General features: G+C 43.0%; 1 protein-coding gene across 1 annotated transcript in view; it reads right to left on the reverse strand.

Moving 5' to 3' along the window:
* Positions 1-1,366: 1,366 nt before the first annotated feature.
* LOC139165385 (cytochrome P450 2H1-like) overlaps positions 1,367-18,233 on the reverse strand; it is a 28,817-nt gene continuing 11,950 nt past the window's right edge. Inside the window, exons 3-9 of the mRNA XM_070748576.1 lie at positions 16,142-16,288; positions 13,947-14,107; positions 13,156-13,332; positions 11,085-11,226; positions 7,211-7,398; positions 2,395-2,536; positions 1,367-1,825 (exon numbers count right to left, since the gene is read on the reverse strand). Of these exons, the coding sequence (XP_070604677.1) occupies positions 1,644-1,825; positions 2,395-2,536; positions 7,211-7,398; positions 11,085-11,226; positions 13,156-13,332; positions 13,947-14,107; positions 16,142-16,288 (1,139 nt within the window). The 3' untranslated portion in view covers positions 1,367-1,643. The remainder of the gene's footprint in view (positions 1,826-2,394; positions 2,537-7,210; positions 7,399-11,084; positions 11,227-13,155; positions 13,333-13,946; positions 14,108-16,141; positions 16,289-18,233) is intronic.

Below are 18,233 nucleotides of genomic sequence, written 5' to 3' on the forward strand. Positions count from 1 at the left end.
TCGGTGAGAGTTTGGGCGAGTCTGCGGATTTCTGCGCCGCAGTAGTTAAGGAAAATAGCCCGTCTGCGATCGGCTTCGGCGTCCTGCATTCCCGCCGCCTCGAGGAAGATCTCGAAGGTGGCCATGTACTCGTCCCATGTCGATTTCTCGGGATCGAAGAGTTCCGGAGCCTGGCCGATCTGGATTTTGTCCATGTTGCACGCGAAGTTTCTTCCGTCCGTTCGTCGCCAGTGAAGTAGACCCAGAGACAGGGTTTGGAGCAATCGGTACTTTTATTCAGCTCAGAGAACAAGTGACAGCTCAGCAAGGTAAAGTGACAATTCAGCGAGTACCGACTGACTCTGGCTGGAGAAACCGCTCCTTTTATATATTTGCGGTTCCCGCCAAAGCCAGAGCCGGCCGCGTCTGAGCCAATCAGGAGCGACTTCCTGCTTGGGCTCAGACAGCGCTGAAAGAGGAACAAACTATTTACAGAGTTACAAGGTAGCCATTACAGGATACAACAGTAGCCCTTCACTGTGTGGAACCTTTTTGAAGGTAGTGTAGCTGATGAACTCTTTTGATGACTGTTTCAACATGGGTGAAGCCTATTATCATATCATCTTCCCCAGTTGTTGAATGAAGTTTGAAATACTTGAAGGCATGTTGAGTGATTTGACATGAGGGTAGCCCTCACTGAGGACAGTGCTCCTACTGTCGTCTGTGCCTTAGACATATCTGAGACTTGACCATTGCCTCAATCATCTTGCAAGTTCTACTGCTTTCTCTATCAAGGCTAAGATTCTCTCGCATCTGAGTCAGACACACATTCATGTTTTTTTTTGGCAGCCATGTACAATGACTCGGCGTTTGCTTTTTCTAGGTTTGTTATTTTTCCATTTTCAGAATTATTGTTTGGATTCCCTGATGAGTTCTTACTAGCTTAGTTCGATTGCAAGATCAACTAAAATCAATTAGGCAATCCAACATTTGTTCTGCATGAGAGCGAAAGGAAATCTGATTGAATTGTTATGAATATGTGTGATTGTAAATGGATAAACAAAGCAAAAGCAACATAAGCACCCTGCTTATTTCCCTATACTATTTTTTTGAGATATCAAGTGGGTAGGTATATAAATTCAAATAATAAGGAAAGAAATGGATAAGAAAGACAGAACAAAAGGAAGGAAAGAAGGAAGGAAGGGAAAGAAAAAGAAAAGAAGGAAAAGAGAAGAAGAAAGAAAGAGAAATAAATGAAAAAAGGAAGGAAAGAAGAAAGGAAAGAAAGAAAGAAAGAAAGAAAGAAAGAAAAGAAGAAAGAAGATATGTGAGAACAATTTTTCTGCCTCTTCTTTTTGTAAGAAATAACTTAAATAACTGGATCAAATTCTGGTCTTCTCCTTTACTCACATACCTCTTATAACCATCACTTGCTCAAAATCTACTTTTCATTTTTAGAAAATTTATTTAAACATTTATACTTCACCTTTTTTAATACCATGCACTTTAAAAAGCAACTTTAAAAATCAGAAAAATACAACAACATTCCAATACATTGTTTTTCTTTCAAGCACTATGCATCAGGCACTGGATCAGGAACTTGAAGGTCTGACATGAAAACAGTTGTAGTATTTGGAGACGTAAGGTTGGTTGAGTGATTCTGTTTAACGAGGGGCAACACTGAACTGATATGATTTGGGGGCAACTGTTAGAAATCCAGTTGTTGGTGATATATCAAGTTCATCGGGACCTCCCAATGGCTTCAGAGTAAAATGCTGCAAAATAGTTGTCAGGACGATAAATATCATGACGTCTATCAATTTCTTGCCTAAACAAACCCGCTTGCCTGCAAACAAAAATGAGGGAAGAGTAATTGATTTGAGGCAGTTTATTTATTTATTTATTCAATTTTTATGCCGCCCTTCTCGTTAGACTCAGGGCGGCTTACAACATGTTAGCAATAGCACTTTTTTAACAGAGCCAGCCTATTGCCCCCACAATCTGGGTCCTCATTTTACCCACCTCGGAAGGATGGAAGGCTGAGTCAACCTTGAGCCGGTGATGAGATTTGAACCGCTGACCTTCAGATCTACAGTCAGCTTCAGTGGCCTGCAGTACAGCACTCTACCTGCTGCGCCACCCCGGCTCTTAAAAGTTTGCTTAAAAGAGTAAAATGTCCAACAATAGGGATATCAGATATAACAAACTTAATACAGGGGGAAGCCCCGGGCATTTAATAGCTATTTTTGACATTTAAGTAATCCTTTCTACATTCATTTGGAAATGTGTTTGACTACTTTTCTATTTCTGCTTTCAAAACAAATGTGAATAAAATATTCAATTGCTCTAGAAAAACCATAAGCATTAACATGACTTTCTCCCTTGATTTCAGCTCTAAAATTAGGATATATTTACCTGTGGAAAAAGGGATGAAGAATTCACTCTTTCTCAGAGCTCCTTTTTTGTCCAAGAAGTGCCCAACATCAAATTGTTGTGGGTTAGGGAATTCTCTACTGTCATACAAAGAGGATTTCAGAGCCGGAAATACAGTAGTTCCCTAGTTAGACAATGACAAGTTCAATGTCAAAGAGATACCTTTTCAAAAAACCAAGATAAAAGCATTCTGGCAGATAAGTCACCAGGATAAGTCCATCTTTGTGCTAGAGCAGTTGATTTGGGGTTTGATACCCCTCTAAAACACATTTATTTATTTATTCATTCATTCATTCATTCATTCATTCATTCATTCATTCATTCATTCATTCATTCACAACCTCCGCAGGCAGGTTGTTCCACTGGTTGATCACTCTCACCATCAGAAAGTTCTTCCTTATTTCCAGGTTGAATCTCTCCTTGGTCAGCTTCCAGCCGTTGTTCCTCGTCCGGCCCTATGGTGCTCTGGAGAATAGAGTGGCAACCTCCTCTCTGTGACAACCCCTCATATACCTATATACAGCTATCATGTTCCCTCTGGCCCTCCTTTTCTCTAGGCTATCCATGCCCAGTTCCCGCAATCTCTCTTTGTAAGTCTTGGTTTCAAGTCCAATAATATACATCACTGATGCTTTGATATATATTCTAGAATGATCCTGACTATAACCATCAGAATTCTTAATGAGCAGAACCAACAGAGAATTGTAGGAGTTTCAACTCAACCAGCACAGTGTACACTAGATGGAATAATTTAATTATTGTGAGATAATTAAAATTGGCCTGGGTAAAATTGCTGTGATGTCTAGGATTAAGTAGGATAATTCTAGGTACTGGTATATAATATGAGAGGCTTGAGATTCATGTTTTAGGATTTATATAGAAACGGCTCTCTTCCTAGTAGCTACTACCAGCTTTTGTGAAATTACAGCCCTGAAAAGCATATTTTGAATCCTTTAGTTTTAGTTTAGTTTAGTTTATTTAGATTTGTATGCCGCCCCTCTCCGAAGACTCAAGGACTATGTGGATATAAACACAGAGAATCCCAACAGCCATTCTTAGTGATGGACTGAGACTGGACTCAGCCGTAGGGATGTATTACACTAATATGAATAGTTCATGTACACCCTTTGAACGAACTTAATTTAATCAATGAACCCTTGCTAATAATTGGCTTAACAGTGGAGACACAAATCAAAAAGTAATCCTTTCTTGCAAAATGTCAGCTGCTAATTAATCTTCACTAGCAGAGGGTGTAAGTTCACACAGTCTTAACCCAAAACAATGCAAGGCCCCCTCCTCAGTAAAACAGGAATGCTGAATTACTACCAGCTCATCAAGTACTTAGAAGACAAGGTCACACTAAGGACAGTAATGACTTAAAAGCCAGCCTTTAACACCCCCACTCAAGGACTGCCCACCGCCAGTGCTACCGGCGTTGTCTCGGCGGCAGGCGCAGGTATGTCCAGCACATGGGCATGTGCCTCCCATAAAAAGACACATATGTGAGTGAGATTTTGTCACTTTTCGGCAATATTTTTGCTTCTGCGCATGTGCAGAAAATTGCCGAAATCTCACTCGCAAAAGCATCCTCACACAAGATTTAGCTTCGAGTGCATGCACAGGAGCCAAATATCATGTGGGCGCATGCATGCGAGCAAGATTTTGGCGAAATAAGCAAAAAATGCCAAAATATGAGATTTGGCTTTGGGCGCGTGCGCAGAAGCCAAATCTTGTGGGGGGGGGCATGCGCACGCTCGCCAGGGGGCACACAACTGCACATGCATCCTGGAATTTACTACCACTCTATAGAGTGTCTGGCACCGGGAGCTGCCCATTACTGAACACACCTCAGTCAATATGTAAAAAGAGAGAAGTTCCCTGCTCCAGCACAAATCTGAAAGCTTGGAAGATGAAACCTCTGATTCCGGTGAGTGACCCAGATTGGATCCTGCAACGTTATCCCCCTGCACATATATTCACCTTCATTCATGAATTTATTTTGAGCTATGAATCTGACTTTGAAATGACATATCCAAAGTATTATTATTTTTAATAGGTGAAACCAAGCCAAAAGCGAAATTTGATATACAGTGTTCCCTCGATTTCCACGGGGGATGCGTTCCGAGACCGCCCGCGAAAGTCGAATTTCCGCAAAGTAGAGATGCGGAAGTAAATACACCATTTTTGGCTATGAACAGTATCACAAGTCTTCCCTTAACACTTTAAACCCCTAAATTACCATTTCCCATTCTCTTAGCAACCATTTACTCACCATTATTACTGGTACTCACCATTAGTGATCCTGATATTTATAAACATAATTATTTATTAACAATATTTTTTTGTTATTTATTTGCAAAAATTATTAGTTTGGCGATGATGTATGACGTCATCGGATGGGAAAAACCGTGGTATAGGAAAAAAACCGCGAAGTATTATTTTAATTAATATTTTTTAAAAACCGTGGTACAGTGATCCCCCGATCGTTGCGAGGGTTCCGTTCCAGGACCCCCCGCAACGAGCGGGTTTTTGTGAAGTAGCGCTGCGGAAGTAAAAACACCATCTGCGCATGTGCAGATGGTGTTTTTACTTCCGCAGCGCTAGCGAGGAGCCGAAGATTGGGGGCGGAGCGGCTGTTTTAAAACGTCACCGCCGACATGGGGGGCTCGCTAGCACCCCCCCTAACCCAGGTTGGGGGTTCGGGGGGTGCTAGCGAGCCCCCCATGTCGGCGGCGACGTTTTAAAACACCCGCGCGGCTTTCCAATGAGTCCCGAAGACAAACGTCAAACTTCCGCGTTTGTCTTCGGGACTCATTGGAAAGCCACGCGGGTGTTTTAAAACGTCGCCGCCGACATGGGGGGCTCGCTAGCACCCCCCCGAACCCCCAACCCGGGTTTGGGGGGGTGCTAGCGAGCCCCCCATGTCGGCGATGACGTTTTAAAACACCCGCGCGCCTTCCCAACTGAGCCCTCAAGCCAAGCGCCAAAGGCGAACTTCTGCGCTTGGCTTGAGGGCTCAGTTGGGAAGGCGCGCGGGTGTTTTAAAACGTCGCCGCCGACATGGGGGGCTCGCTAGCACCCCCCCTGAACCCCCAACCTGGGTTTGGGGGGGTGCTAGCGAGCCCCCCATGTCGGTGGCGACATTTTAAAACACCCGCGCCGCTTCGCAGCTGTCTCCTGAAGCCGGACGCGGAAGTTAGCGTTCGGCTTCAGGAGACAGCTGCGAAACGGCGCGCGTGTTTTAAAACGTCGCAGCCGGCCTGGGGGGGCTTTCCAGCAACCCCCCAGCCCGGGTTGGGGGCTCGGGGGTTGCTGGAAAGCCCCCCCAGGCCGGCTCCGATCGTTTTAAAACAGGCGCGCCGTTCTCCGCTGACTCTTGGCGAACTTCCCGGGTGAAGGGCGAAGGGCGGGCGAGCGGGTGCTGGGGGGGGCTTCGCCCTCCCGCCAGCAAGAGGGGGAAGACCCAGGGAAGCCACCCAGCAGCTGATCTGCCCGGCGCCATCTACGCATGCGTGCCCATAGAAAAAAGGGCATGCATGCGTAGATGGTGTTTTGACTTCCGGTTTCAAAAATCGCAAATTACCCTGTTCGCAATGGTCGGGGACGCAATAACCGGGGGATCACTGTATAGGCTATTCGCGAAGTTCAAACCCGCGAAAATCGAGGGAACACTGTACAGTGGAACCTCGTGATACGAACCCCTCGTGATACGAACACTTCGAGATACGAAAATTTTTGTTCAGATTTTGCCTCTTCTTACGCACTTTTTTCGCCTTACGAACCCACCACAGATCGCAAAATGGTGCTCTGCTGGGTGCCGCCGCCCGGCTGTCACCTTTTAAAACAGCCGGGGGGCTTCTCGGCGGCGGAAGTTCGGGTTCGGGTTCCGGAGGCTGCCGAGAAGCGCCCGGCTGTTTCAGAAGGTTACAGCCAGGCGGCTCGGCTCGATGGAGCGCCGTTTTTGCGATCGGCGGCAGCGTTTTTGGCCGATCTGGAGGCTGGAAAGGAGGTGGGGAATCCCAATAGGGAATTCCATGAGCGGAGATTTGATGTCAAGAAGACGTCCTTCCTGGAGGCCTCATTTCGGCTGACCAGGAAGGATGTCTTCGTGACGTCAAAGCTCCGCCCATGGAATTCCCTATTGGGATTCCCCACCTCCTTTCCAACTTCCAGATCGGTTGAAAACGCCGCTGCCGATCGCAAAAACGGTGCTCCTCCGAGCGGCGGCACCCAGCTGTAACCTTATGAAACAGCCAGGCGCATCTCGGCGGCCTCTGGAACCTGAACCCGAACTTCCGGATTCGGGTTTTGGAGAACGCCGAGAAGCCCCCCTGCTGTTTAAGAAGGTGACAGGTGGGCGGCGGCACTTTTCAGCGGCCTCCCGAACCCAAACCCGAAAAATTCGGGTTCGGGTTTGGGAGAACGCCAAGAAACCCCCCGGCTGTTTTAAAAGGTGACAGCAGGGCGGCGGCGCCCAGCAAAGCGCCATTTTGGGATTTCCCCCCCCCCTTGCACGCATTAATCACTTTTACATTGTTTACAATGGGAAACATTGTTTCGTGTTACGAACTTTTCGCCTTACGAACCTCCTTCCGGAGCCAATTAGGTTGGTAAGACGAGGTATTACTGTATATTTACTGTAACTGCGATTTAAGTCAAATGGGTGTAGTTCTCATGCAATTTGTCTTATATGCCAAATTAACAATTTTAATGTGCCTGTTAATTAAGGAGGAGTAAGAACATGACAGATGTGTGCAAAGCTGTAGTTGCAGATGATACGTAGCAGCTATAGGCTCACCTTGGGAATGAAATACTGCCTGAAGTAAGTATCTTTGATCACAGCACGTGGCACATTCAGTGGCACAAGAGCTAGGCACCGATGGATTTCGTGGATTACAGCATCTGTGTAAGGCATCTTATCAAGATCTGCCATGCAGGGTGCTTGGGACGGGCCAATCACAGAATCAATTTCTTGAAGAATTTTCTCTGGGTAGAAAAATGGGGATTGTAACACAAGCTTCCCAGCAGAGTTGGCTCAACAGCTGAGCAACGACATCTGCATAGTTCTCCATTCATTATTTATTTATTTTATTTATTATTTAGATTTGTATGCCGCCCCTGTCCGCAGACTCGGGGCGGCTCACAGCAAGATACAGCAAATCAGGACAAATCCAAATAAATTTAAAATATTTAAAAGGATTTAAAAAGAACCCCATTTACTAACAAACACACACACAAACATACCATGCATAAATTGTACATGCCTGGGGGAGGTGTTTCAGTTCCCCCATGCCTGACGGCAAAGGTGGGTTTTAAGGAGTTTATGGAAGACAGGGAGAGTAGGGGCAGTTCTAATCTCTGGGGGGAGCTGGTTCCAGAGAGTCGGGGCCGCCACAGAGAAGGCTCTTCCCCTGGGGCCCGCCAACCAACATTGTTTAGTTGACGGGATCCATATTACGAACACCCAAGAATATTCTGATACAGCGAAATCTAACAGTGGAATCTTTATCTAACTTACAGGTAAATTGCCATGGTATTTTCTTGGCTTTCAAACAATTTTTATCAGTGTACTGTATGCATTGAATCCTATGTCAGGCCCAAAGCCATTATGTGAAGTTAGAGGCTTTGGCCTGCCACAGTTAGCACTGTGGGAGAGTGAGAAGTTCGTAACCAGCACACATTCCTTTATACAGAGTCCAAGGTCAACAGAACAAATGAGGAAGCCAGTGAATTCCTGCACCAGATTGGTCCACGTGATTGCGCTTGTGAGTGTGGGGATGTGAGATGAACCTTAACCTGGATGGGGAACTGAAGATAATTTTGTGTTGGAATGATGGAGCATCCAATCCAACATGGCAAAGCTAATAAATCGAACCTTGTGTGAGAGCACAGGAGTGGAATGTCATTTATTTCTCAGATGCTATTTGGTTCGCTGACATCAAATCCCAACACTAAAATTCAAAATTCAGAAAACTATCAGACGTTTTCTGAATTTTGATCTCCACGTCTCCATCGTATAAAGTGTAAGTACAATGTTTTCTATCTTTAATCATTGATTACAATGTTTAAATAAATTCTGATAAAATGTTACCTGTATTTGCTACAGAACTATTCAAAATTGAATAGCGAATGAATAAACAACAATAATTCTGTTTTACACCTTCAGGTTTTTACTGTTTTTCTTCAACTTTCTTTTCACCATTGGTATCTTTTTAACTTTGCATATTTAATATTGTATATTTATTTTTTTTTAAATCCCTTAGTGCGAACATAGAAAAATAGGCTTTCCGAGTTTACATTTGTTTTCACCATTGACAGTACACTTCTATGTAAAGCTTAAATGCTGTAGTTACAATGACATCATTCCAATTGTGTCCACTTCAACAATTATATAAGACATGATCCTCTGCTCTTCATTGGGTGTATTTAAGCAAAGGCCAATTGTGGACTTCATTTCTTAAACTGTCTTGCTTGTAAAATTCTAAGTTTCCTACTTCGTCTTATCGAAAATCCAGCAATTGTTGGAAAAGTATATGAGTAACACTCTCCATCACCCATCCCACCCATTTCCCAGATAAAGTTTTAAAACAAAACAGCATCTTTTATTAGTCTTTCGGCCCTATTCATGATATGATTGTGTATTTCAATCTTCTCCTACCCAGTGTGTTCCAAATAGGCTGAGATAAAATCCCGGTCACCCCTGTTCAGCTTTTGGGACAGTTAGTTGTGACCCAACATAATTATAAGGAATATGACTGGGGAGAAAACATGCCGAGCTAAAATTAAGTGCCTACACCTTTAAGAAACAAATGCAGCCTGACTTTCTCTATTACCGCTTGCTGTACTGGTTTTTCGGCAAGGAAGAATGGTGCTTCTGACTGTTCCTTAGACAGCTCGTTGCAGAGCATTCTGGTAGCTGTAGTTTCTTGTCAACTCAAAACAATCGGTGTCTCAGGACATTCAAACTACGATTCCTAGAATGCTAGGTGCCCGAGGGGCACTGGCTTCTTGCTAGGCCGCTCTCTCTCAGTGGCAGGACGGCTAGTTCAAGTTGCCATAGCAGCAGCAGGGCCAAGAAAGGGTCTTTGTAGTATCTGGATGAAAAAAACTTTGCAACGGGTAACAGTTATGCAACCCGATTATGTGCATCAAAAGTAAACGTGATTCTTTCCAAAAATTGGGACTTTTAAAAAGTTATTTATTTATTTATTAATCAGATTTGTATGCCGCCCCTCTCTGTAGACTCGGGGTGGCTAATAACAATAATAATACAATGTAAACAAATCTAATATTTAAGTTAATTTAAAAATATCACGGGACGTGGGACAAATCGTTAAAAATCGGGATTGTCCTGCCAAAACCAGGACATCTGGTCACCTTACTTTAGGAGGAAAGACCCACAGCCACTCAGTCTTGCCAGGGTTGAGTTTTGACCCCCATCCAGACCTTAATGTCTTCAAGACACCAGCACATCATTTTCATTGCTTCACTGAACTGACATGGGGTGGAGATATACAGCTGAGTATTGTCAGTTTATTGTCGGTAACTCACTTCATGTCGTTGGATGATCTCGGCCAGCGGTTTCATGTAGATATTAAATAGGAGAGGAGAGAGGACCGACCCCTGAGGTACTCCACATAGGAGGGGCCTAGGGGTCGACCTCTATCCTCCCACTAACAACGACTGCGATCAGCCAGAGAGATAGGAGGGGAACCACCATAAAATAGTGCATCCCACTCCCAACCCCTCTAGCCATCGCAGAAGAATACCATGGTCAATGGTATTGAAGGCCGCTGAGAGATCAAGTAGCAGCAGGATAGAGGAGTGGCCTCTATGCCGGGCCCACCAGAGATCATCTATCAGTGCGACCAAAGCGGTTTCTGTGCTCTAACTGGATCTGAAGCCAGATTGAAATGGGTCTAGGTCAGTGATGGCAAACCTATGGCACGGGTGCCACAGGTGGCACGCAGAGCCATATCTGCTGGTACGCAAGCTTTTGCCCTAGCTCAGCTCCAACGTGCTTGTGTGTTCTGGACAGCTGATTTTTGGCTAACACAGAGACTCTGGGAGGGCGTTTTTGGCTTCTGGAGGGAATCCGAGGGGATGGGGGAGGGCATTTTTACCCTCCCCCAGCTCCAGAGAAGCCTTTGGAGCCTGGGGAGGGTGAAACATGAGTTTAATGGGGCCACCAGAAGTTGGGAAACAGGCCATTTCCAGCCACCAAGGGGCCTTCAGATGACAGGGGGAAGCTGTTTTCACCCTCCCCAGGCATTGAATTATGGGCATGGTCACTTGCACATGGGTGATACCACGCAAGCACGCTCTTTCGACACCCGAAGAAAAAAAAGTTCACCACCACTAGTCTAGGCAATTCGCTTCTTCCAAGGTCTGCATGAGTTGGAGCGCCACCATTTTCTCAACAATTTTCCCAACAAAGGGAAGGTTGGAGACAGGATGATAATTGTTCAATGAAGATTATTATCTTAATCTTAGTTGTTCAATGAAGATTATTATCTTAATCTTAGTTGTTCAATGAAGATTATTATCTTAATCTTAGTTGTTCAATGAAGATTATTATCTTAATCTTAGTTGTTCAATGAAGATTATTATCTTAATCTTAGTTGTTCAATGAAGATTATTATCTTACCATGTACCGTGTATTATTATCTTACCGTGTACTTTGGGGAACTTCATGAGAACCAGAAGTCCATATTTTAGGACAAGGCTGGTTGATTGCGATCCTCCTGTGAAAATGTCTAAGGTGCTTTTCACCAAACCTTGAAGATCAAAGGCACAATGGCTATTCAGCCTCTCCTGTACAAAGTGTTGGGATAGAGGACAAATATTTAGAAAGGCAATCGTTGACTTAAACAAAATTGTGTTTTGTTGTGTTTGTGTTTGATTGGTATCAGTGAAGGGCTACCAAAATTTTTACTACCACACTGTGGGCATGGCTTATGCCCTGCATCATGCTCTGCTTATGCCCTGCAAACGCCCTGCATTTTCTTTCAACATCTTTCAGTGCAAATTGGGTGCTCTGCGGTGGAACTCCATATTCGCTAACGTATTGCGTTCCCCCCGTTCGGGCAGCAGCCCACCCCTGGATCATGCCTATAACCATTAGAGATAGAGGTGAAAGAAGACTGAAGATAAGTCACCATCCTCCTCCCTTGGTCTGCCCGACACTTTTTAAAAGTTCAAAACAAATCTTTCAAATATTTGTTCTGGCCTCAAGCATTCCTTAACTCAGTGTTTCCCAACCTTGGCAACTTGAAGATATTTGGACTTCAACTCCCAGAATTCCCCAGCCAGCAAATATCTTCAAGTTGCCAAGGTTGGGAAACACTGCCTTAACTGATCAAAAAAGAGAGATAGTGGAGAAAGTTATATTTAACCCATTTTCCACTTGAGTGCTGTTATTCCACTGGCAATTAAATTCCACCCCGACCCTTTCCTTTCAGTCTTCTATTATTCATCCTCTCCCTCCATCATCTATGTCAGTGATGACGAACCTATGGCACGGGTGCCACAGGTGGCACGCAGAACCATATCTGCTGGCACGCAAGCTGTTGCCTTAGCTCAGCTCCAATGTGCATATGTGCGCCAGCCAGCTGATTTTTGGCTCACACAGAGGCTCTGGGAGGGTGTTTTTGGCTTCCAGAGAGCATCTGGGTGGGGGTGGGCGTTTTTACCTTCCCCTGGCTCCAGGGAAGTCTTTGGAACCTGGGGAGGGTGAAACACGAGCCTACTGAGCCCACCAGAAGGGGCGAAACAAGATGTTTTCAGCTTCCAGAGAGCCTCTGGGGGGGTGGGGGGTAGAGGAAGATGTTTTTGCACTCCCCAGACATTGAATTTATTTATTTATTATTGATTTGATTTGATTTGATTTGATTTGATTTGATTTGATTTGATTTGATTATTTTATTTTATTTTATTTTATTTTATTTTATTTTACTTTACTTTACTTTACTTTACTTTACTTTACTTTACTTTACTTTACTTTACTTTACTTTACTTTACTTTACTTTACTTTACTTTACTTTACTTTATTTTATTTTATTTTATTTTATTTTATTTTATTTTATTTTATTTGAATGCCACCCCTCTCCGTAGACTCGGGGCGGCTCACAACAGAGTAAAACAGTTCATAACAAATCTAATAATTTACAATTTAAAATATTTTAAAAATCCCATTATAAAGCAGACATACATACAAACATATCATACATAAACTGTATAGGCCCGTGGGAGATATCTCAGTTCCCCCATGCCTGATGGCAAAGGTGGGTTTTGAGGAGTTTACAAAAGGCAAGGAGGGTGGGGGCAGTTCTAATCTCTGGGGGGAGTTGGTTCCTGAGAGTCGGGGCCGCCACAGAGAAGGCTCTTACCCTGGGGCCTGCCAACCGACATTGTTTAGTTGACGGGACCCGGAGAAGGCCCACTCTGTGGGACCGAATCGGTCGCTGGGATTCGTGCAGCAGAAGGCGGTCTCGGAGATATTATGGATCTATGTTCTAAAACGGTGTTGTCATATGACATATTGGGACTTTTTCCTCCTTTGCTAAACTAGGCATGGGTGTGGCCAGCCCACTGGCTGGAAGTATGACAGCTCTGGTCTAGAAAATATAGGATCGAGAATGAAGATTTGTATTTATGTAGTCTTGCCTCCTTCAGATGTCCTGCCACCATGGCTTTTTGTCATAGCCACTAAACAAAGATCAGAGATCCTTTGACCCATGTTACCTTCTCCATTTTGATAAGAAAGGCATCAATAAAATCCCTTGGATGTTCAGGCTGCAGAGTCTTCTGGTGCAGATCCACCTGCCTTGACACTAACTGTTTTAACTCCTCTGTATTTTTAAATATCTTTTGATGAGATCCAGGAAGATAATCCAAGATTGTTGGAAAAATATTGTACAGCTGTGAAAACAAAGGGTGTGCGTGTTGAAGGCAGTCATGATGATGTGCTAGACTGGTGTTTGTCAATCTCAGCAGCTTTAAGAAGTGTGGACATCAACTCCCAGATGTTCACAAACCAGCTATTTCAGCATTCATTCTTTTGCAGTGGGGAGAGAAATACCAAAGGCCTGATACTCTTTCTCCCCACCTTCCTAGGATTATCCTAGCCTGCCTCACATCTGGAATGGGAATTCCGTTACGTGATCCCCTTGTCACGCTGTGGGTTGACAGCCTCCAAAGACATTCATAAACATCCTGTAGTTAAATGGTTAACTCTTGTTTGTTAATGTAGCTCCTCCCTTTCTATGATGTAACACTGCTTTCCTCACTTCCTTTCCTACACAGGAAGAGAAGCTAGCAGACATTTTTCTTCTTTCCTTAGTCTTTAAGATGTAAGGACATGCTTTCTGCCTCTCCAGGCATTATTATCATTTTTTACTTTTCTAATAAAGTTAACTTCGTTATGAAGGTCTCCTCGTAGCTCAACTCCATCGACCTCCGTGGTAGTCTCAATTCAGCTCACGCGGGCTGATTCTCTCATTGAGTTCCTCCCACGACACCCCTCCTATACTTACTTTTGTCATTATGCTAGTTTGAAGGTTGGCATTGTCATCCAACAAGTGAAGGAATCTCAGGAAATCCTTGTCTTCATAATTAAAGCGCTTCCCAAAGGCAATTGAACACAAGATGTTGGTTGTTGTCTGACTGAGGAAGCTGGTGGGATCAAATGTCCTCCCTGCCAATGGACAAATATATTATTTCCAAGACAGAGGGACAAACATTTATTTATTTATTAGATTCTATGCTGCCCTATAGAAATCTAAAATTAAAACATACTTATTTATTTTATTTATTTTATTTATTTGTCCAATACACAAATACATAGGAAGAAAGATAGACATGTGATAATATAAAAGAGGGTGAAAGTGAACTTAGAGGAGAGGATATATGAAAGGAAGAGAATATATATGTTAGGTGAAAGAAAGGAAAGACAATTGGACAGGGGACGAAAGGCACACCAGTGCACTTATGTACGCCCTTACTGGCCTCTTAGGAACCGGGAGAGGTCAATCGTGGAGAGTCTAAGGGAGAAGTGTTGGGGGTTAGGGGTTGACACAATTGAGTCCGGTAATGAGTTCCACGCTTCGATAACTCGATTGTTGAAATCATGAACCCCCATTTCTTAAAAAAAGCCAATCATTCACATTCGGTCAATCAAACATATACTGTACATCCATTTGCCCGGCGGGGCAAGATGATGAACCTAATGGCCCCAAGCCTACTGGCAGAGATACGGTATGTCTTTAAACTCTTGTGGAAGGCGGGGAGAGTGTGGGCGGTGCGAATCTCTGTAGGGAGTTGATTCCAGAGGGAGGGGGCTGTTACAGATAAGGCCCTTCCACTAGGTCCCACCAGATGACATTGTCTAGCTGACGGGACTTGGAGAAGGCCAACTCTGTGGGACCTAACCGGCCATTGAGATATATGCGGCATATTACTAAACATTCTAAATTACTAAACTCTAATCCAGGGATATCCAACCTTGGCAACTTTTAAAACCTGGCAACTTAGAACTACGATGCCTAAAACACGATTTATGTATTGCCCACAAGATCATATGCTGCAACGTCCTACCTGTCAATGACTACTTCAGCTTCAACCGCAACAACACAAGAGCACACAACAGATTCAAACTCAATATTAACCGCTCCAAACTTGACTGTAAAAAATATGACTTTAACAATCGAGTTGTCGAAGCGTGGAACTCATTACTGGACTCAATAGTGTCAACCCCTAACCCCCAACATTTCTCCATTAAACCCTCCACGATTGACCTCTCCAGGTTCCTAAGAGGTCAGTAAGGGGTGTACATAAGTGCACTAGTGTGCCTTTCGTCCCCTGTCCAATTGTTTTTCCTTTATCTCATATATCACATATATTTTCTTCCTTTCATATATCTTCTCTATTTTTATATATTTTCTTTATATATATTACTACATGTCTATTCTATATGTATTGTGTATTGGACAAAATAAATAAAAATAAATAACTCCCATGGTTGGCTGGGGAATTCTGGGAGCTGAAATCCACAAGTCTTAAAATTGCCAACGTTGGAAACCCTTGTTCTCATCTAAGAAGAAAAGTTTTAACTTTTCATTGTTGGTTGGATGTACTTTTTGCTTGTACATACATGATACCTTTTGCGATGCTCCCAGTGTTCCTCCCAGTGTTCCCTCTAATTTTTTTGGGGGGTGGGCAGAAAAGTATAGTGTCTGAGCGGCTGTCCCTTTGGGACTGGGCGGCACAGAAATAATAAACAAACAAACAAACAAACAACCCACCCTGTTTTGCCTCAGAGAATTTCAAAATAAAATACTGTACTGTGTGTCTATAACAGTGAGCTCATAATAGGGCAACTCTATCAATATCAAAATGCCACTTAAATAGTTGAGCTAGTTTCAAACTAGATTTTGATTTTCTTTCTCTCTTCCTTACTCCCATTCTTTTTCTTTCTCTTTTCCTTCCTCTCTTTTTTCTCTCTGTTTCTCTCTCTTCCTCTCTCTCTCCTTCCCTCTCGGCTTCTGGGCAGGTTTGGAAAACTCTTGAGTTGATGATGATTTTTAAGTGAGCGATTGCTCACTGCTCAGCTTAGAGGGAACTATGGCTCCAAGTGTTCCTACCCTTTTCCTTAGTTTTCTAACTTTTGTTTCTTGAATCCACTTCAACACGTTTGCTAGAGAAGACCCCCTCGAGCAAGGAACTGAATTACCATTTGTGCTCTTCAGTCTCTCCACTAAGAAACCAGCTTCTTTCTGGATTTTCTTCTCAATATTCTGGCCCATGCTCAACATGTCCAGTGTGGTCTCTCCAAAATGACGGAGTTGTTTCCATGTTTCTCCATTGCTGAAGCCAATTCCTGAAATGAAAATGAATGGGAGAAGAAATTGTTCACAAATGGTTGAAAAGGCTGTCACTGGGTTTCTTAAAATACATTGCAGAACAAGTGCATTTTTTTATAATGCTAATGAAAAAAATTATTGCGCTGTTTGTCCAGTTGTTTGAGATGGAGAAATATGAGGCAATGCAATGTACAATGTTATACTATGGAAATAATTAACATGTCAAGCTGAAGCCATTTTTATTTGGAGTCTTTGGCCTGCCACACTTTATACTATTCTATTATGCTTTCTCTATTATGGGAAAATGGGAGGGGGAATAGTAGGAAGTTGTTAGCATGTAGCTATAACAGATTCCTTTCCAGAAAGACAAGGTCATCCTTTGTCTCTGAGCTTCTGCACCTGCATGGAAGGAGATGGGTGGAATCTCCCTGCATGGCACTTGGAGATTGAAGAATATGATGGACTTGTGGGTTTGGGTATAAGGGCTTGAAATTAGAAACATAGAAACATAGAAGTCTGACGGCAGAAAAAGACCTCATGGTCCATCTAGTCTGCCCACTGCCCTTATACTATTTTCTGTATTTTATCTTAGGATGGATATATGTTTATCCCAGGCATGTTTAAATTCAGTTACTGTGGATTTATCTACCACGTCTGCTGGAAGTTTGTTCCAAGGATCTACTACTCTTTCAGTAAAATAATATTTTCTAATGTTGCTTTTGATCTTTCTCCCAACTAACTTCAGATTGTGTCCCCTTGTTCTTGTGTTCACTTTCCTATTAAAAACACTTCCCTCCTGGACCTTATTTAACCCTTTAATATATTTAAATGTTTCGATCATGTCCTCCCTTTTCCTTCTGTCCTCCAGACTATACAGATTGAGTTCATTAAGTCTTTCCTGATACATTTTATGCTTAAGACCTTCCACCATTCTTGTAGCCTGTCTTTGGACCCATTCAATTTTGTCAATATCTTTTTGTAGGTGAGGTCTCCAGAACTGAACACAGTATTCCAAATGTGGTCTCACCAGCATTCTATATAGCGGGATCATAATCTCCCTCTTCCTGCTTGTTATACCTCTAGCTATGCAGCCAAGCATCCTACTTGCTTTCCTTACCGCCTGACTGCACTGTTCACCCATTTTGAGACTGTCAGAAATCACTACCCCTAAATCCTTTTCTTCTGAAGTATTTGCTAACACAGAACTGCCAATACAACACAGAACTGTCAATACAAAATTTCAATTAGTTGGTGAAATCCTGGAGACTTCAGATTCGGATTTCACCCAAATGTACCAACATGGCTCTGCTAATAAATTGGGACTTTGAGGAATACTTTGACTTGGACTCTGATTTAATTTTGAATGCTATTTGGAACTCTGACACAAACATTCTGACCCTCCAATCTAACAGCATTCTCTCTGGTTACCCCGCAACCAAATAGTCTTGTTTATCCTTTGCTGTTTGAGCCTCAAACTGTGTATTGACTCTGCAAGCGTCTTCAAGTTAGCAAATACAGTAACTACCAACCAATGGTCTTTCTTTTGAATTGCACTTGATCTTTCAAAGAAACAAACAAGCAAGCAAAAAGTCAAACATACACTGTCTGGTTTTCCCCCTCAATTAAATCTTTATTTGAACTTCAAAAATTAACATAGTGCTCTTACATTTTAACATGCTCACAATATTTGATAAAAAGTTGTTTACAGGAGGCTTCTCTCTTATATAAATAATGAATGAAATTCCACCATTCCTTCTAAAATAGGAGCATCCAACTTTGGCAACTTTAAGACTGATGGACTTCAATTCCCAGAAGTCCACAGAGGTCTACACCTGGAAGTTAATCTGGGGAATTCTGGGAATTGAAGTCCACATGTCTTAAAGTTGCCAGGGCTAGATAATGCTGTGGTTTGCCATTTTACTGGAGTATTTTTATTCCAAGTAAAGCTGCAGACCACATCTT

This window comes from Erythrolamprus reginae, chromosome 1 (genome assembly GCF_031021105.1).
Source record: "Erythrolamprus reginae isolate rEryReg1 chromosome 1, rEryReg1.hap1, whole genome shotgun sequence".
Classification (NCBI taxonomy): Eukaryota; Metazoa; Chordata; class Lepidosauria; order Squamata; family Dipsadidae; genus Erythrolamprus; species Erythrolamprus reginae.